Source organism: Pipistrellus hanaki, assembly GCF_964339955.1.
Source record: "Pipistrellus hanaki genome assembly, chromosome: 16".
NCBI lineage: Eukaryota > Metazoa > Chordata > Mammalia > Chiroptera > Vespertilionidae > Pipistrellus > Pipistrellus hanaki.
The window spans coordinates 18,415,467-18,436,345 of record NC_140518.1 but is presented as its reverse complement, the minus strand read 5'-3'; the positions used below and the strand labels follow the sequence as shown (position 1 = coordinate 18,436,345).

The following is a 20,879-nucleotide window of genomic DNA, read 5'->3' as shown; positions in this document are numbered from 1 at the left end:
GACATTTCTTTTGAGAGCCAAATTTTTTAAACTTAAACTTCTTCTAACTCCATTTCTTTAAAATAGACTCACCCAGGCCGTGGTATTTTGTGGAAGAGCCACACTCAAGGGGCCAAAGAGCTACAAGTGGCTCGTGAGTCACAGTTTGATGACCACTACACTAAGGCAACAGATGTCCACCAATATAATCAATCATCTCTCTTTTGGGGATCAGAGAAAGCTTCTGGCGTCCCAAGTCCATGGCGTTCCCATTTCTCCTTCCACTTAAGAGTGGTAAGAGAAATAGCATCTGTATATAGGGCCGCATGCTTAGAAGGGCCCCCACTGGGTTTAATGCACTGTCACAGACTTGAAATTCTTAGTAATTTTTGAGCAAGGGGCCTGACATTTTCATTTTGCACTGGGTCCCCAAACTATGTTGCTGGTTCTGACTTTAAGGCTCCCAGAAGTGCCATAGGGTTCACCCTCCCGTCATGGCCTTGGATGGAGAAATGTAATGATGTTGCCTGGAGGCCTCTGCCTGCCAGGCCTTGAACTCCAGATTGACTCTCTGGGCCCCTGAAGGGTCTTACAAATGGTTCGGTTTGTGAGTGTGTTTTCTGAGCTGGAGCAGCTTCCTGGGTGTATGGAGGTCAGCCAGACTAAAACACTCTCGGGGTTGCTCCTAGCTTGCTTTAATCCCTGTGCCCTCTTTCCTCCTCCCCTTTCCTTAGGGAGTGTGTCGAGTGTAAGAAGTTCGACCGAGGAACCCTACACATGGAAAACACTTGCAACCGTTACTGTCGTGATGAGATTGAGTCTGTGAAGGAGCTTAGTAAGTTCAGTTTTTCTGATTTAATCTCAGAAACTACCCAACTGTCATCTGTGACATGGGGGAGTAATGGTGACCTCAAAGGCACAGAAGGCACTTCATGAAAGCTGACTCCAGAGTCCTCCTCACTTCTAATTTGTTCAGCAGATCCTCCCCTTTCTACTTCTAGGAACCCACATACTCAGCAAGATCCTGAAAATAGCTTTCAAAGCGTGCATAAATCAGGCAACCAAACTATATCTCCTCAAGGAAAGGAGGAGAAAGCACCCCCATTTTACAGAGGAAGAAACTGAAGCACAGAGTGGGAGAGTAGTTACCCCCGACAGTCTTAGCTCAGTAGGCTAGGAAGCATTTACTTAGAAGTCAGGCATTCAGCTTTTTTGGAGAAGAACCTTCACCCTTATGGATTTGTAGCCAAAATCATATCTGAAGCCTTTTTTGGCTCTCCGGAGCCCCTGATGGAATAGACAAAGTGGGGAGCAACTCGTTTGCAGCTCTTCTGATCTGTACTTCACTTTGACCTAAAGACAACGATCTCTGGTGCTGTCAGCACATCTGCTGCTGTTTTCTGGGCCAGATAGGGTTGGGTGGGGCCAGGGAGATGGCGATCTCTCTGGAGATAGCCATCTCCCACGAAGGCAGGAAACAGGTTTTCAGTGAGAGCTACCAAGAGACACAGCCAATCAGTCAGCTTCTAGGCGCAGGTGTCATGAAAAAGGGTCAGATCTCTGGACCCTTTGGCAAACATCTGAAATGGGGCTGGAGTTAGGGTGATTTGGGGATTGAGTTTAGGGAGGAGGGGCTGCTCAGATATGAGATATTTTTATTATCTAGACCAGATGGGTATTACAGGTTAGTTGATAAGTATTTCTACACCCTACCTGCCATGATAATCATAAAAATAAATATTTGTATGAAAGTTTATAACTTATAAAAGTTATAAAAAATATCTCTTCATGCACATAATTGTCGTCTTTTCCCAACAACCTAGTAAAGTAGAACTCTAGGACTACTGTGATCTTCATTTTGATGAGGAAATTGAATTTCGGGGAAGTTAAGTAACTTGCCCAAGCAAATTAGTGATGGGTTAAGACTAGAAATAAACCCTGAAATTCTTACTCTTTCCAACTGATTCACTAAATTAAAGGCTTATTGAGTTGAAGTTTGTAGGCTGTGCTTTGAGACTCATGCTAGTCACTTACTTGCTGTGTGACCTTGACACATTTGCATAATCTCATTGTGTTCCTTTTTTTTACCTGTCAGTTTCATCAGTGTAGGATTTGGTGCAGCTGGAAGAGGGTAACCCATAGTTTCACTGTCAGAATCACAGGCTTTAGAATGAGAAGGAATGAAACCTACAAAACATGATGGGAATCAGAGAAGAGAGGATGGCTCTGGATAGAAACACTGGGTCAGAAGCAGAAATGAAGGAACTCTGAGAGCTGAATGCACAAACTATTGAGAATCATTGAGCAAGCAGAGAAATGAAAGAGAACGGAACACCGCCCTTAACTTTATGCCATTTCATTTTCAACCACCTCTGTGAGGTGAGGGTATCATTTTCCTTTTATTTATGAAGAAAGAGGAATTCATGAGGTCAGGTAACTTACCCAAGGTCACACAACTGGTAAGTGGTAGAGCCAAGCTTTGAATCAGATTGTGTAATACTATTATATCATGTTCCTTCCTGAGGAAGGACTGAGAACCAAAAAGGGGCGGTGAGGGACAAAGTACACAGACAGGGTCATTTGGAGGCAATTGCCAGGCACAACAGCCATCTCAAATCCAGGCACCTTGCCTAATGTCAAGCGTAGGGTTTTTTGTTGCATAATTTCACAGAAATTCCATGAGTAGGGCTCGGAGATGAACCCATCTTCCAGGAATTGACCAATTTTTCTCATCCTCTCATCTTCCCCCCCTCTTCCAGCGGACACTGGCAAGGATGCAGTGAATTGCACCTACAAGAATGAGGATGACTGTGTCATCAGATTCCAGTACTATGAAGACTCCAGTGGAAAGTCCATCCTGTATGTGGTAGAAGAGCCAGGTGAGTGAACCCCCAGCAGCCCTGGCGCTGCCCCCAGGGAGAGAAAGGACCATGTTAGGCAGTTATTTCATCTATCATGCCTCTGAAATGGAACAGCCAGGTGAAGCCTGACCTTACAAGTGATACGGTAGGGCCTGTCATTTGGGGATGGGGGATATTTAAATACAAATATTAGCAAGAAGGTGATTTTTGCCAAAACTGGTTTGGTTCAGAGGATAGAGCGTCAGCCTGCGGACTAAAGGGTCCCAGGTTCGATTCCAGTCAAGGGCATGTACCTGAGTTGTGGGCTAAGTCACTTGGTCAGTTTACATTCTTTACAGCTGTAGCGAGTTCTTTAAATCATTCTTTTGACCGAGGCGTGCAAACTTCTTCTACAAAGGGCCAGATGTTAAAATATTTTTGGATTTGTGAGCCGTGTGATCTCTGCTGGGACTACTCGGCCACTGTAGCAAGAAAGCAGCCATAGGCAATATGTAAATGAAGGAGTCTGGCTGTATTTACAAAACCAGGTGGCAACCAGCACTTTGTTTGCGGGCCAGTTTGCTGACACCTGCTTTACAGCGGTGGTTATGAAACTTCTGTATGTTTTCTTGTTAAAAATAAATAAATCCAGAGTCCCGAGCCCTGACATATTTTCACAAAATTTTGCCTCTGTGTTCTTCATTAATGCTCTTGGTAATTGTGATGTACCCCAATGTTTTGACGTGATAATGCTTTAGACACATTACTTGCCCCAGTGAGCCTTCTCAGGCCTCCTCTAGCCTCATTCTGCTGACCAGGTTTAGTGCTCCTGTTTGATTCTCTTAGCAGCCTGTTTCCCTTCAAAGACCTTCATCACACGAATTGCTTCTTCAATCACCTGTCTCTCTTAGTAGATTATAAACGCCATAAACCCGGGAACTGTCTTATCAATTGTTATATACCCATACTTGACTCAGTCATCTACAGAGACGATAATAAATGGCTTGTGAATGAATCAATAGGACTAGTTATTCCTAGGAGCAAGCAGGCTTATATACATCTTGATATCTGTTAGGACAGCTTTGGGGGTGAAAGTGGGCAAAGGGCTGCTACATCGATGTCACCCAGCTTGTTGCTGTCGCCATGGGTATAGGAGAGCATGGTGCCCCCATCTGTGATATTGTTCATCTGCTTTTCCCAGAGCTCTCACCCTTCATAAGGGAAAGGGAAGAGAAAGAAAGGGCATCACCTTAGTTTTATTTAGTGACTCAAGGGAAAGCTGACATGGGGAAGGGGAGAGAGAAGTCTGGGTGAGTACCTGTGGAGAGCAGATGTGGATTATTTGGACGTGGTGTTCTCACACTTTCCCATCCACCTGTGTTAAACCATTTTACAGTTTTCCACACCCACCTTATTGGTACCTTTGCCCCTTCTCATTTCAAAAGGATGGTATGTTCTTGCTTTTTTTTTTTTCTTTTTTCTTTTTTTTTGCTTTTATACCCAGCTGTTTTCACGAATTTATTTATCTAACTCTGGATATATAATCTTGCAGATTAATTCATCTCTTTGCTACAATAATCCTTGCTATTGCTTCAAAATCTTTTGGTTGGGTATTCTGAGACTACAACCTTCTACCTGGAATTGTGGAAAACAAAGATGCTGATAATCCAGGATGGTTCGAATAACCCCGGGGGGGGGGGGGGGGGAGAGGTAACTTTTCTGACTTTATTGACAGTATGCCTCTACCCAGACTCAGACTTCCTGTCTTATTGCCTTAAAATTCCAAATTCTGCCTCTCTCTCCTCTCACCCAACCCAAACCATTTTCAGGGGCTCTGGCTTTGAGGTGAGTGTAGCATTCCACTGGAGTATAGGAGGAGATTATTTTAGTTCTCTTCCCTAATTCATGCCCTTGCAGAGGCTCTCTTTGAAAGACCGAGCCACTGCAGGGTAGGAGAGAGAGAATGCCAAAGGGCGTGGCATTGACTAAGTGGTATTAGGCCTTAGCTGAGCCCTCGTTGCTCCTGGATAGGATTGCCTGATAAGATACAGTATGTCATTGCAATATTTAGTACATACTTATGCTAAAAGGTTATGAATTCAAGTTTAATTGGATTTCCTATACTTTTGTCAAATCTGCTAACCCTACCCAGTCTTTCCTGACCCAACCCTGGGTCCTCATCACTGTGGCTGGAAGGACTCTCCAGTGACCCAACATATATCCTCCTGGTGTTCTACTTGTTCTGCCCATATTGAGATACAGAACTGAAGAGGTCTCACCTTGGGATTGGGGGGGCTCGGCCCTCCCTCAGTCTTCCAGAGGATTCGTAATTGTTTTTCCCAGAAGAACTCAGCCTTTCCCCCCTGGGAACTCAGACACTGGGACTCACAGCTTCTCTCCGGGCGCTCCTTTAATTACAGGCAGGGTGTAATTTGGTGGCTTGGAAAAATGCCCGCTTGGGTTTGTGGTGGTGGTTGTTTTTGGGCAGTGTGCGGTGAATACAGGGTGCATGTTTAGAGAGGAAGGTGGGAGACAGTGTGGAAAGTGGGTGTGACCTCCTCTCCAGACCCATCAATAGGCATATATGTAAACACTTAATTACATGACACCTGCGAAGTTGCTGGAGTGAGGTCACCCACCAGACACTTGTGGTTTATGGGCAGCAGAGCTCTGCTGAGCCTACTTATCCTGGCCCTCAGAGCGGGTGACGCACCTCTGCCTGTGTTGGCTGTTGACTGGGGTTGAAGAGGAAGTCGGCTCTCAATAGGGTTAGGATTTTAGATGACTACATATTTTGGGAAGGAACCCAAAATATTGTCTCGGCTGGCAGGCCGCCTGGTCTCTAAGTATGCTGGAAAAGGTCATCAGGTTCCCAGCCCTCGGGGATGTAAATATTTGAACTAGGGTAGCAAACTCAAATACTTACAGGAGCTAAGTAAATAAACTAGTGAAAACAGCCAGGTATAACAAGAATACCACCGACAATGGTAGCTGGTATTGACTGCACACGAATGCTATGCCAGACATTGTTCTGAGTTCTTTAAATTCCTTAATTATTCCTCATGGCAAGTTTTCAAAGTCAGTGCTGCTACTTTCTCCATTTTAAGATGGTAAAACAGGAAACAGACACCCAGAAAGGTTAGTTTATCAAAGGTCACATAGCAATGTAAGTGGTAAACCAGGGTTCAAACCCACGCAGTCTGGTTCCAGAGCCCACATGGTGTAGCACAGATTCAATGACAAGCCATACTTTGCTACTGTAGTTTAGCGGAGAAAAGAGTGAATGGTGAGGACTGTGGCCAACATGTCCCATCCAAAAGAGGCAATTGTGCCTGGCAAATGTGGCTCAGTGGTTGAGTGTCAACCCATGAACCAGGAAGTCATGGTTTGATTCCCGATCAGGGCATATGACCAGGTTGCAGGCTCGGTCCCCAGTAAGGGGCATACAGGAAGCAGCCTATTGATTTTATTCTCTCTCTTCATTGATATTTCTCTTCCTCTCTCCCTCTCTCTTCCTCTTTCTGAAATCAATAACAACATATTTAAATCAGATAAATAAATAAAAGGGGCAGCTGCTCCTCAGCCCTCGCCAGTTGCTGCCCTGTAAAAATATAGGTTCAGTGTTTCTAGATCATTGGATTCTTTAAAAGAAGAATCTGAAATTTCAAGGGGAGATTCCTGATTATCCAATGTTGCCTTTAAAATAAATGTTTAATAAATACTGTGTGAACCCACATGGAATAGACTAGACTCTTAGCAGGCTCACGGCCTGATTTAAACGACTCAACACATGATTACTGTCCTAAAGGTTGTGCCCTCTCCTTTTAAGTAGTAATTGAGCCCAGCCAGGGTGGCTAAGTGGTTGAGCATTGACCTATGAACTCAGGAGATCCCCAATTGGATTCCAGGTCAGGGCACATGCCCAGGTTGTAGCTTAATTCCCAGTGTGAGGCATGCAGGAGGCAGCCAATCAATGATTCTCTCATTGTTGTTTCTATCTCTCTCTCTCCCTCTCCCTTCCTCTCTGAAGTCAATAATATATATTACATATTAATTGATTTTTGGGGGGCTGGGGGCAAGTCCTGTTTCCTTCAGAGAATTTTTTAGTTCTTTATTACTTTGTCAAAAAGATCTTATTTGGCCCTAGCTAATTTAGCTCAATGAATAGAGCATCAGCCTACAGACTGGAGGGTCTTGGGTTCAGTTCCAGTGCAGGGCAGATGCCCAGGTTGCTGGCTTGATCCCCAGTAGGTGGCATGCAGGCGGCAGCTGATCAATGATTCTCTCATCATTGATGTTTTATCTCTCTCTCCCTTTTCCTTCCTCTCTGAAATCAAGAAGAAAAAAAAAAAGATCTTATTTGTAGCCAGTTCAAGTGATTCCTGCTCCAATCACAATCACCCCGCTCTCTGCTATCTCCTGACAGAGTGTCCCAAGGGCCCTGACATCCTGGTGGTCCTGCTGTCAGTGATGGGGGCCATTCTGCTCATTGGCCTTGCTACTCTGCTCATCTGGAAGCTCCTCATCACCATCCATGATCGGAAGGAGTTTGCGAAATTTGAGGAAGAACGAGCCAGAGCAAAATGGGACACGGTAAGAGACTGGGCTGGATTTTCTTAAGCTGTTGGCTTGGAGCCTGAGGTGGTCAGAGCAGATTGCCTATGGTGGCCAGGTTCAGCTAGTAGTTTTCCATTTAGCCTCTTATCTGGAAACTGGGAGATGGTCTAACTGTTCCACTGTTCTTACGCCTCCTGGAAACCACCTGATTCTCTCTCTACCACCACAGGCCACATCAGTGAGTACTGACTGAGCACAGATAGGGCCCGACTCTGCTGTGAACACTATGAAGAGATGAAAAGGAAACAATCTCCAATGGAGGGAGACAGGACAAACTTGAGAATCCTACACAGAGAACATGGCATATACTGTACATAGAATATATACTAACACATTATATACTAATGAGGTTTAACGTGTTAAACACAAACAGGAAAAAAATATTAAAATAGCTAACATTTACTGAGAAGTTACCATGTACCAAGGACTGGTACATGAATTGACTTATTTCACCCTATAACAACCCTATATGACAGGCAACATTTTAAAATATATATATTTTATTGATTTTTTACAGAGAGGAAGGGAGAGAGATAGAGAGTTAGAAACATTGATGAGAGAGAAACATCGATCAGCTGCCTCTTGCACACTCCCCACTGGGGTTGTGCCCACAACCAAGGTACATGCCCTTGACCTGAATCGAACCTGGGACCTTTGAGTCTGTAAGCTGACGCTCTATCCACTGAGCCAAACCGGTTTCGGCGACAGGCAACATTTTTATACTCATTTGTAGATAACGAAACCGAGTACAGAGAAGAGGGAGGGGATTAGGATATCCTTTTTTGGGTCAATTGCTTGGGAATAGTAGCAGGATGTCATCCCATCTTATTCTTTTCTGTTTTCTCAAATGATGATGATAGCTTCTAAATCAGACTCCACTTCTGTGCTTTCTGCAGTTTATCTTAATTGAATCCAAACAAGCATTTTTTGAGAACCTTCCATATACTTAATTAAATTGAATTATCCTTTGGCTCGCCTTCATTTCAGCTTTTTTTCTGCCATTTGACTCCCTGACTGTCCAAATTTAGGCTGTAAGTTTGTTCCCATTGGATGAGGTCCTCAGGCCTTTGTACCCCAGGATCCCAAGAAACTGAGATGTTTCTGTCCAGAAAATGTAGAAATCCTGAGCCCCTTGAGGCACGTGAGAATGTGTTGTGCTTCTCGAAGCTACCACTAAGGGCCACCAGACCTTATGGCATTTGTCACTTTTTACTAGAAAGTAATTTGGGAAATCTAGTGAGGAACTTTTTTCCCCCTGATAACATGACGGTTTATAGGTAGTGCTTGAAGGGATAAGATGAGAACATGTTCAGGATTATCTGTGCAAAAGCTTTCCTCTATGTTCCAAACACCACTTTCTACATCTCTCTTCCCTGCCTACATCCCCAGCACGGTCACAATAAAGGAAAAAGGGCAAAAGAGAGAGTGTTGGAGAGAGGGAGGAACTGATGGTTCAAAGCTACCCTGAAATGTTTGGAATCACCAAAAAGGAATGGGATGGAATTTAACCTCTTAGAAATAGCGCAGAATGGCATTCCATCCTCCTCTCTCTCTCCCCTCCCTCTCTCTCTCTCTCTCTCCCTCTCTCTCCCTCTCTCTCTCTCTCTCTCTCTCTCTCCCTCTCTCTCTCTCTCCTCTCTCTCTCTCTCTCTCTCTCTCTCTCTCTCTTCTCTCTCTCTCTCTCTCTCTCTCTCTCTCTCTCTCTCTCTCTCTCTCTCTCTCTCTCTCTCTCTCTCTCTCTCTCTCTCTCTCTCTCTCTCTCTCTCTCTCCCTCTTCCTCTCTCTCTCTCTCTCTCTCTCTCCCTCTCTCTCTCTCTCTCTCTCTCTCTCTCTCTCTCTCTCTCTCTCTCTCCATTCCCATCTTCAGAGTGAATGTGTGGTACAATGAGCATTAAGCTGTTCACCGATGGTGTATCCCTGAGAAGGGTGTCTTGGGCAAATTTCTCAGAGGAAAGTAAGCCTTGCGGACAGGGTGGAATTGAAGACTCACTGTAAGACCCTCTTCTATTCTCTCCACAGGCCAACAACCCACTGTATAAAGAGGCCACCTCCACCTTCACCAACATCACCTACCGGGGCACTTAATGACAAGCCGTCGTCCTCAGACCACTAGCAGAGTGTCCCAGGACTGTGGGCCTCTCTGCCGTCATGTTTACAGGGGACAGCGTCTGTGGCGCGGGGTTGGGGACTTGGAGTGAGGTGGGGTGGGAGAATGTGCATGCGTGGCAGCGCGGGTCTCTGTGCGTTAGTGTATGTGAGTGGGTTGCGTGGGGGGAATGTGTAATTTAAAACGTGTGGCTTGTCCCGGAGAAGCGGAGCTCCTCAGCCTTTGTCCTCAGAACGCCTCCTTCAGGGATTCTCCTGCTTCACCTGAGGGTGACCTACGGAGTTGAGCAGATGCTCTTCATTACCTCAGAGAGAAGCCAGCCTTCCTTCTCCGGCCCTTCTCCCTGAAGAACAGGCCTCTCGTTCCAGAGAACGGGACTTTGATTCCGCCCTGGGGTTATGGTTCTTGGGCCTGACTCTCAGAGGCTATGGCAGGAACTGTTCCCCTGTCTCCTTTCCCCTCCCTCAGGCTGAAGGAGAATTCGGGGGCAGAGCCGAATCATCAGAGCTGCCTGTGCCTTTTGCTATCGCCTCAGTCCAGCATGGTTCTCTCAGTAGGGGAGTCCTGGCTACCGAATTCTTGGATCTATTGGGAGAAAGGATGGCAGGGCCATCCAGGGGTCATGCATGGCCTGGGGAATGTGCCAGGGTCCTGCAGTTCAAAATGACCCTTCTGATTTGTCCCAATTGGCAGCTCCATCCTAGAAGCTCATTTAGAAGTGTTTCACCCTTGGACCAGCACTGCTTCTTACCTCCTACTTCAACGTTCTCACTGCTGTAGATGTTTGCTGCATACTGGGACTTTCGTGACCAAAAGCTTTTCCTCCCAGAAAGGGTGCTATGGTTAGAGCCAGCGGTCTGGCCCACCCTCAGGCCTTCTGCCCTTGTCCAAGGCACTTCCACACACCCTGCCCTGTGCTTTTATGTGCCAAATCCATCCGCCGGGCTGATCGCCTTTACCTACCTCTGGGGAGTCATTCCCACGGGTCTCTGAGTCTGTGCTGGGCATACGTGCCAGGGTGAAATGCTGGGCCAGTTGAATCCGCGTGTGTGGCCTATTCTCCCTCGGGCTGGGCAACCTCATTTTAACTCAGTCGTTAATCTGAGAGGTCACAAGTGCAATTTTCTTTTTTTCTTTCTTCTCATCAGGGCACCTGAAACCACGATGAGGCTTAAACTAAAGGAACATGTATATAAACACACTTGTATTACATTTGTAATTTTATTTGATGACAAGGAAGGAGAGTATAAAAAAAGCCACATAGACTTGGGCTGGATACAGACAGCACCACGTAGCACCACTCAGAGCGAGTCACCGCCCAGTTGGGGGATCTGTAAAGGCTTTCTTATCCCGGAAGCCTGTGGGGATGGACTCACAGGCATGCTGGACCTTTCCTGAGGAGGAGGGAAACGGGAAACAGCAATAGCATTGCTCCATTGGTGTTTACATGGTGTTTACCACCCGCTCAGTCCCCAAGAAAAAGGGGAAGATCTATAAATAGTGATCTGATGATCAGAAAACCTAAGACCTGGCCTCAGTGTGGCTGTTAAGGAATCTGTAACCGTAATTAAGGCAAGTCACTCTGTTCTCCCTGAGGCTCAGTTTTCTAGTTTGAAAAATGATGGGTTTGGACCAGTCAGTCTAGAAGGTCTCTGTTAGCGTCAGAAATCTAAGATGTCGGGACTTCCTTTGAGATCAAACTCACCATGAAGATTCTGTGGGATGCTGATTGCGTTTATTGTTTTCGTTGGGAAAGAGACCTGGCTTTGGCAAGAGCAGATGTCTTTCCACATCACGTTACTCAATGAAAAGCCTCACTCTATCCTGTCTTGGAGCCTCTTCTCCAACTCTTGTTAGCTGTTACATGTCCTGACACTGTAGTCTTTAAGCTCCACTTAGTTCCTACTTCTTAGTTCACTTTGCACACATTTGCACCCACATATTAGGGAAGAGGCATCCATAAGAAGCAGCTGAAACGGATGGTTTGTATCCAGGTGTTAACCTTGAGAATAAGCCCTGGAATTAGGAATGGGGAAAATGACTGCGCCCTGTCTGAGCCACGGATTACCCTTTACTGTAGGGGATGGTACCATGGTGGAGGGATAAGTGACGGATGGGTAAGGAATCCAAGAAGTTGAGAACCTAACTGTAACCTTCAGCTATGGAGACAAGAGTCCATCAGAGCATTAGTACATTTTCTTTAGGTAAGATGACATATAAAGAAACTATATCAAAGGAGAAAGAATAGCTATCCAATAGACTAAAACCATGGTCAGCAAACTGGCTCATGAGCCACATGCGGCTCTTTGGCCCTTTGAGTGTGGCTCTTTCACAATGTTTTGAACCCCACATGAGTCCAAAACAACCTGGGCGAGTCTGTTTTGAAGAAGTGGCGTTAGAAGAAGTTTAAGTTTAAAAAATTTGGCTCTTGAAAGAAATTTCAGTCGTTTTACTGTTGATATTTGGCTCTGTTGACTAATGAGATTGCTGACCACTGGACTAAAACATCCATGGGAATCTTGTGTGAGCTTCTAGAATGAGGCTCATAGGCCTTGAAACCAGCGCTGTTTGTCTATTTCTGTGGGAACCTGTAGTGTGTTCAGGAGAGAGCATATAGCAGCGAGTTTTGGACTCATGTGGGGTGAACATCTCAATAGTGTTTTGGCATCAGACAACAGCACAAAAAGGCCATTCGTGCTCCGCTCTTTTGGAGATATTTCAGGGTCAGTTTCAGGGTCTGTGGACAGTAACGGGAAACTTTGAACATTCCTGACAAGGTGTCACGTAAGGTGTCAGTTCTTTATCATTCCGATGTTCCTAGTCCACCCATGATTTCAAGATACTTCTCTCCATTAAGTATTTCTGGTCAAAGTGACTTACGAGCTTTCCTGACTTCCTCACCACCTCCTCTGTTTGAGTTGTGCAACAATGAATTAAATGTGTTTTCCAAAAAGAAGTGGCCTAAGGCTCCCCCGTGCTTCCTGTGTTGTTATTTCTGTTTCCTTTGGGTGAAAATAATGATTATTTTAGAACAAGCATGTTTCCAAATGCAACAGAATGATTACTACTGAAACTGCAGTTAGCTTCAGAACCTAGAGCTTTTCTTTAGACTTTAATGACAATCCTGTTCTAAGAGTTACTTTTTTTTCTAGTTGGGGATTTTTAGGAACTTTCGTATCCTCAATAGAATAGTCTGTCACTTTAGGTTCTGTTTACAGGAAGCATGAACTGGTAAAAATAAGGTTTAATGGTAAATTATTTACAGGACCATTTAAATGCCCTTTTATTTACCGCAGTGGGTCTCAAAATGTGCTCTCAGGAACGTCAGCATCAGTATTACCCAAGAACTTGTTAGGAATGAAAATTCGCAGGCCTCACTCAGAACCACTGAATCAGAAAATCTGGGAGTGAACCCAGCATTTTGTGTTTTAATAAGCCCTCTTAGTGATTCTGTTAAACGCTCAAGTTTGAGAATCATCGATTTAAGGATTCATGTCCCTATTGTTCTGGCCTAGAAAGGAATTTCCAGTAAGTCAGTCAGCAAGTTACTAAAAGATTAAGAACATACCTTGGCTGATAGATTAAGAAAACCAAATACTTAGTCACAAAAATGAAAATAAATTTTCCAAGTTAAGTGATCAGAGGCTCTTGGGTTCACTCAGCCACAAATTCCCATGAAAAATTAAAAGAGAGAGAGAGAGAGAGAGAGAGAGAGAGAGAGAGAGAGAGAGAGAGAGGAGAGAGAGATCAGAATCACAGGAAGGAAAGGGCAGCTAACAAAATACTTCGCAGGCATCTAAGAAAACCTTTCATGCCGAAGCCGGTTTGGCTCAGTGGTAGAGCGTCAGTCTGCGGACTGAAGGGTCCCGGGTTCGATTCGGGTCAAGGGCATGTACATTGGTTGTGGGCACATCCCCGATGGGGGGTGTGCAGGAGGCAGCTGGTTGATGTTTCTCTCTCATCGACGTTTCTAGCTCTCTGTCTCTCTCCCTCCCTCTCTGTAAAAAAATCAATAAAATATATTAAAAAAAAAAAAAAGAAAAAAAAGAAAGAAAACCTTTTATGTGTACCAAGCTGAAGCAAGAAAATACTCTCACAACAGGTATTCATGGGAGATGGGGTTGAAATCTTCATCGTTAACATTGTCATCCAGTAGGATGCCAGAATAAGACTTTAAAATATGCAAGTTCACTTTTTGTCATTTTAAATGCATTGAGCACTTAAATGGGATTGAAATATTTTACAGACACTCATAACATAATTGCTGCCTTTGTGTCTTACATTCCTTACAATGTAAATTTTTAAAACAATAGAGTGCATGGCATAAAAAGATTATGTGAGCATAGATTGAGTCCTTTTATGATGACATTTTTTAAGACCCACTGTTTTATTTACATTTTGGTAACTGGTGACTAAATGTCTGGATGAAAATGGAGGGCCTTATGTGAAAACTAACTGAAAAGCTATATGTGAAATCATATTTGTAATCCCTTAACTCTTAGTTTTTGTAATCTGACTCCAGAGTAACAGCCATCTAATAACCACTGGGATCAATTACAAAAAGGTTGTCTCAGAATTTTAGTGCACTCATTTTTCATACTGTTGTGAGGAAGAAATAGCAAATAAGCCATTTAGGCCCTGAACAGTGTTGCTAAGTGTTTAGAGGATTGGCCTGCATACCAAAGGGTCTGCGGTTTGATTCTGGTCAAAGGCATGTACCTGGGTTTCAGGTTTGATCCTTGGCTCTGGTTTGGGCACATGCAGGAGGCAACCAATCGATGTGTCTCTCTCACATCAATGTTTTTCTCTCTCTCTCTATTTCTCCCTCCTTCCTATCCACTCTCTCTAAAAACCAATGGGAAAAAAATGTGTAAGGATTAACAAACAAACAAAAAAGTCATTTAGTATTTGTCCTGGTTTCGGGCTCAAGCCCCAATAGGAGGTGTGCAGGAGGCAGCCAATCAATGATTTTCTCTCATCATTGATGTTTCTCTCTCTTTCCCTCCCCCTTCCTCTTTGAAATAAAAAACCTACACACAATAAATGCTTGTGATCAAGGTTAACCATATTGGTAAATAAAAAAATTAAATCCATTTAATGAGAATGGCTTCTATGTGAAAGGAAAATTATAGGTCAGGAAACATGATTGTGTTCCATGAAGCTGCTGTCATAATGATGTCACTCCAACCTCTTGCATAGAGGAAACATTTTCATCAGTTGTGTATTTTCTGACAAGATACCAAAAAATGTACACAGAATGTAAGTATATAGGAAGCAACATTTAGGATATCTAAGAGCTTTTAAAAGGCAAAACCTCCATTGGTGTCCCTGAAAAGAACTTTGTAAGGAAAAAGTTTCACCATTCATTGTGTTTTACCTAATATATTAATTGGCTTTTCCCATGATCATACACAATTGGGATTATTCTTTGGCAAGGCCAGGGTAATGGGTGTGTAATATCATTGGTGGTCAGTGGAAATACTTTGTTGAGAAAGGAAAAATGTTGCCAAAACCGGTTTGGCTCAGTGGATAGAGCATCAGCCTGAGGACTGAAAGGTCCCAGGTTAGATTCCAGTCAAGGGCTTGTACCTTGGTTGCGGGCACATCCCCAGTAGGAGGTGTGTAGGAGGCAGCTGATCAATGTTCCTCTCTCATCGATGTTTCTAGCTCTCTATCCCTCTCCCTTCCTCTCTGTAAAAAATCAATAAAATATATATTAAAGAAAAAAGAAAGGAAAAATGTTGATGGATGTATGCTGGACTTTTCCTAACCCTTATACTCACCCATTGTGTCCCCATATATGTTTTCCCCTTCTCACATAATATTAAAACTCCTACTTTTTAGTTGGGCACATAGCTGATCAGAATAAATACTATGTTTTCACCCTGGCCTGTTTGGTTCAGTGGTTGAGCATTGACCTATGAACCAAGAGGTCATGGTTCAATTCCTGGTCAAGGCACATGCCCAAGGTTGTGGGCTCAATTTCCAATTGGGGACATGCAGGAGGCAGCCGATCAATGAATCTCTCTCATCATTGATGTTTCTTTCCCTCTCCATTCCTCTCAAAATCAGTAAACATATATTTCTTTGAAAGTACTAAAGAATGCCTACAAAGTAGCATCATTGAAGGAATTAACTATTGTAACATTTATTGGGCGCATATACAATTTTTAATTATCACAATCCTGGAAGAATGAGAAAATTGAGACTGGGAGAGCATAAGTAATTTGCCCCACTGCATTCATTACATAAATAGGATTTGAACTTGGATAGATCTGTCTATAAAGCACATGCTATTTACCACAATGTAAATAATGGAGAGCTTAGGTTGGGTCAATTCATGTGAACAAATTACCTGTATCTTTTTAAAGAAAAGATACTTTAAATTGTGGGCTTTTGGAAGAAAATATTTTCAAAACACTCTTTGCTTGACAGAGCATTTACAACTTTAGTAAATCTTGCAAATGATTAACTTCATCAAATTGGCTTTACACAACCTTTTAACGACATCATAATTAGGGAAAGCCAGAAAAATCACACACGCTTTGTCTTTTACTAGTATCATTCATTTGCAGGAAGCAAGAAAAGAGAATTTGATTAAAAACAAACAGAAAACCCCTTAGTCTGTCTCCCAAAAATAAGGATTAGTCTTCTGAAGCTTGGAACAAATGTCAGCAAAGCAATGGGACAAAGGGCTTCAAGCTGCTGCTCACTTTTGAGCAGAAGAACCAAGAAGGATGGAATGATTTAGAAACAGAGGAAGGTGGGAAGTATTCAAAGATGGACAAGACGAGGCCTAGCCGGTTTGGTTCAGTGGATAGAGCAGCAGCCTGTAGACTGAAGGGTCCCTGGTTCAATTCTGGTCAAGTGCACCCATTGTGTCCCCATATATGTCCACATATATGGCCGGGTTTCCGCCTTGATTCCCCAGTAGGGGACGTGGAGAAGACAGCCAATCAATGATTCTCTCTTATCATTGATGTTTATATCTCTCCCTCTCCCTTTCTCTTTGAAATCAATATATTGGGTCGGCAGCTAAGTAATTGCGGATTTTTAAAAGAAAATCAAAGACAATTTTTTCATGGAACTAAATAACTTTATTCTGTAATGTATTGCCCATTTTGATCAATGACCTTTTGCCATCTTTCAGGCAGCATCATAATCCCACGTTCAAAAAACTTCTGGTTTTTATTAGCAAAAAACTGAATCAGGTACGATTTGACATCATCATCATTATTGAAATTTTTACCATTCAAGGAGTTTTGTAAAGATCGAAACAAAAAGTAATCAGATGGTGCAAGGTCAGGACTATATGGTGGATGTGGCAAAACATCCCAACCAAGCTCCATTAATTTTTGCCGAGTGACCAAAGATGTGTGTGGCCTTGCATTGTCATGATGGAATACAACACCTTTTCGATTTGTCAATTCGGGCCACTTTTCTTCAACTGCATTGTTTAATTTCGTTAGTTGTTCAATGTAGACATCAGAATTGATCGTTCGGTTGGGTGGTAAGAGTTCAAAGTAGACAAATCCTTTGTAATCCCACCAAACTGATAACAAAACCTTCTTTTGATGAATATCAGCTTTTGATGTTGTTTGAGTTGGTTCACCTGGCCTGCTCCACGATCTTTTCCGCTTGATATTGTTGTAAACAACCCATTTTTCATCGCCAGTTATCAGTCGTTTTAAAAATGGATCATTTTCATTATGTTTCTTTAGCAAATCACAGCTGCTAATGCGTTGCATTATCTGTGATTCTTTCAGTTCGTGAGGAACCCATGTATCGAGTTTTTGAACATAGCCAAGTTGTTTTAAGTGATTTTCAATGCATGTATGTGATACATGAAGCTTCTCTGCAATCTCACATGTTGTACTGTGACAGTCCGAATTGATTATTGCTTTGATTAGGGCGTCATCAACTTCAACTGGACGACCAGAGCGTTTTTCATCTTTGAGTGAAAAATCACCAGAACGAAATTTGGCAAACCAATTTTGACACTGCCGTTCTTTTAAGGCTTCGTCACCATAAACAGCACATAACTTTTTATGAGCTTGCGATGCGTTTTTCCCTTTGTGGAAATAAAAAAGCAAAATATGACGAAAATGTTCCTTTTGATTTTCCATTTTTCAACGAACGCCAAACGAAAACTACAAAACAGATCAAAAAACTTTTTTTACTGATTAACAGCTGAATAGCCAACTATCAAATAACAAAATGTGTTTTACATTTGTACTACGTCTGCAAACCTAAAAATTCAACTGAAGCCATATATGTGTGAAACCCGCAATTACTTAGTTGCCGACCCTATATATATATATAATTTCAAGGATGTACAAGAAGTAATATTGAAATGGGGCCAGACTAGGGCGAATCTGAGCGCCAGAGAATGAATAGAGCTGTGTGAAGAATAGGGAGCACGAAGGATGGAGGGCGCAATGGAGGCCCAGGCGCGGGAAGAAAAGCACGCAGAGAGAAGCCCGCCACTAGAGTTGAGATCACAGATTCTTAAAAGGTGGCGCAGACCAGCGCGGACCCAACGCATCCGGCTGCCGTCTGTGCAGAGCTGAGCTCTGGCTCCGGCTCCGGCCCAGGAGCTCCTTGCGGAGGTGCTCAGTGGGCGGGGCCTCAGCTGGGTCAGGGACGGGGGCGGGGCCTCACCTGAGTCAGGTGACCGGGGCGGGACCTCCGCTGGGTCAGGTGACGGGGGCGGGGCATCCCTGAGCGGAGGCGCGTGAAGGCAGCAGAGCGAGGAGCTGAGGGATGGGAGGTGAGGACCAGCAGGCGCCTGGGAACTGGGTTTGGGGCGCTGGTGGCTCCGAGGGAGGATGGAGAGTGGGAGAGAAGGAGGGAACCCGGGGAGCCCAAGGGCCCGAAAGTGGGGCTCTCAGGGGACAGAGGTGGGGAGGCCAGATTGGCAAGGCGAAGGAAAGGAAGAGCTTCCGAGGCCGAGGGAGGCGAATGCAACTTGGTGCGAGGGAGAACGTAGAACGTTTAGGAAGGAGAGAGAAGGTTCCATAAAGGGCCCCAGGTGACTGAGTCGGAGACAGAGTCAGTCAGGGGCCTAGTGAGGGACCACGGGCGGATCCAGCGTCTTTCACCTGTGGTGGTAGCTCTAGGAGGGAGGGGTCGCCACTCCTTGGGCGGACACTTAGGCCCGGAGGGAGAGAGCACAGAGGGAAAGACAGAGAGAAACTTCAATGTGAGAGAAGCTCATTGATTGGTTGCCTCCTACACAAGCCCTCACCAAGGCCCAGGCCAGGGAGGAGCTTGCACCAGAATTGAACCCAGGACACTTTGGTCCGCAGGTGAAGGCTCTATCCACTGAACCAAAATAGGCTCTATCCGCTGAGTTAAACTGGCTAGGGCAAGAGGTTGGTAATTAAAAAAAAATACATTTTATTAATTTTTCACAGAGAGGAAGGGAGAGGATAGAGAGCTAGAAACATCAATGAGAGAGAAACATCGACCAGCTGCCTCCTGCATACCCCCCACCGGGGATATGCCCACAACCAATGTACATGCCTTTGACCAGAGTTGAACCTGTGACCTTTCAGTCTGCAGACCGATGCTCTATCCACTGAGCCAAACTGGTCTCGGTGAGGTTGGTAAGTTTTTAAAAATCAGTAGAGTGCTCTTTATGGAGCAAGCAGGAGAATGAAATGGGAAAAGCACAGAAGCAGATGAGTTCTATAATAATAAAAGCGTAGTATGCTAATTAGACCGGCTGTCCTTCTGGAGGACTTTTCGGACAAAGCCAGGGCTGCGAGGGAAGCCTGGTTCCTGGATGCCTGCTGACAGCCAGCGGAAGGAAGGCCTACTCTTGCACGAATTTCATGCATTGGGCCTCTAGTGGTATTGTAACAATGATTTTCAATGGTGGGTTCACAGGGCTTTGCTGTTTATCGAGCTTCATAACTAATATAGTTTGCAACTATTCTTTTTATGTTTCAAATAGACATTATAAAGAATAAGGAAATGTATTGCTTTAGAAAATTCCATTTTCCTGTTAAGGAGTATAAATCTTCACTAACTCTAACATTCCCATAGAATTTTTCAAGGAATCTCTCTCTCTCTCTCTCTCTCTCTCTCTCTCTCTCTTTTTTTTTTTACAGTCTCCAAAAAATTGGCCTATATAAACTCCTCAAAGTTTCTTGAGCCAAAGTTTCTTGGGACAAATTTGGTCAAAGTATTTAATGGTTTTAATAGTAATATAGTGCCCCTTGAAGTAAACTCAAAGTTCCTTGGAAATAGGGAATATGCTGTGCCTTATCTCACACAGCGCATTAGTTTTTTGTTGTTGTTCAGTGAGGTAGGCAAAGGACTAAGGTTATCAAAAAAGTTCATCATACTGCCTAGCCAGAGTGGCTCAGTGGTTGAGCATTGACCTATGAACCAGAAGGTCACAGTTTGATCCCAGTCAGGGCACATGTCCTAGTTGTGGGCTCAGTCCCCAATGGGGGTGGTGTAGGAAGTAACCAATCAATGATTCTCTCTCATTGATATTTCTATCTCCCTCTCCCTTCCTCTTTGAAACAATAAAAAATAATTTTAAATCATCATATGTACATAAAACCCTTATATATGGCCTTAGAAAATTTTTAACATTGGGTTATTATAGGAATTCTATATACTCAAGACATTTTCCAGGTATAAAATGCTTTTTAAAATATTTAATGCCATCTAGTGACTAAACCTGAGTATGCATATGCAGAATTTCTGGTTTCAGCTATTTGTATTTTCCCCCATCTTCCAATTTTTCAATAACATTTATTGAGCCTTGACCATACCAGGTTTTATGTTAAACTGTAAGTGTGCTAAGATGACAAAGGCAGTCTTTGCCACTAAGTAGCTCACCATAAAGAAATGTAAGGATCTTAGGTGTATACTATATTGACTCTGTAAATCCTCATATTTTTATAGTGATTTGATCCAAACTATACCAATAATTTCCCATTATTCTGCCTCATTAACTAGAGTTTTTCTTTATGTATAAGTACATTTAGAAGGTAGTTTATTGTTACTGTAGCAAGTTTCAAATCTTACTTTTTCTAATAATTAGAAAGAAGCAAATAAAAACTATAATGAGGTATCCCCGCATACCAGTCAGAATGGCGACTATCAATAAATCAACAAACAACAAGTGCTGGTGAGGATGTGGAGAGAAGAGAACCCTAGTGTGCTGTTGGTGGGAATGCAGACTGGTGCAGCCACTGTGGAAAATTATATGGAGTTTCCTTAAAATATTAAAAAATGGAACTTCTTTTTGAACCAGCAATCAAAAGGGCATATATCCTAAGAATCTCAAAACACCAATCAGAAAGCATATATGCACC

General features: G+C 43.5%; 1 protein-coding gene across 1 annotated transcript in view; it reads left to right on the top strand.

The window, feature by feature from the left end:
* The window catches only part of ITGB3 (integrin subunit beta 3), a 52,729-nt gene extending 40,230 nt beyond the window's left edge, over nt 1-12,499 (top strand). The window contains exons 12-15 of the mRNA XM_084861719.1: nt 714-814; nt 2,739-2,858; nt 7,246-7,412; nt 9,456-12,499. Coding sequence (XP_084717845.1) covers nt 714-814; nt 2,739-2,858; nt 7,246-7,412; nt 9,456-9,521 — 454 coding nt within the window. The 3' untranslated portion in view covers nt 9,522-12,499. The remainder of the gene's footprint in view (nt 1-713; nt 815-2,738; nt 2,859-7,245; nt 7,413-9,455) is intronic.
* Nucleotides 12,500-20,879: the final 8,380 nt, after the last annotated feature.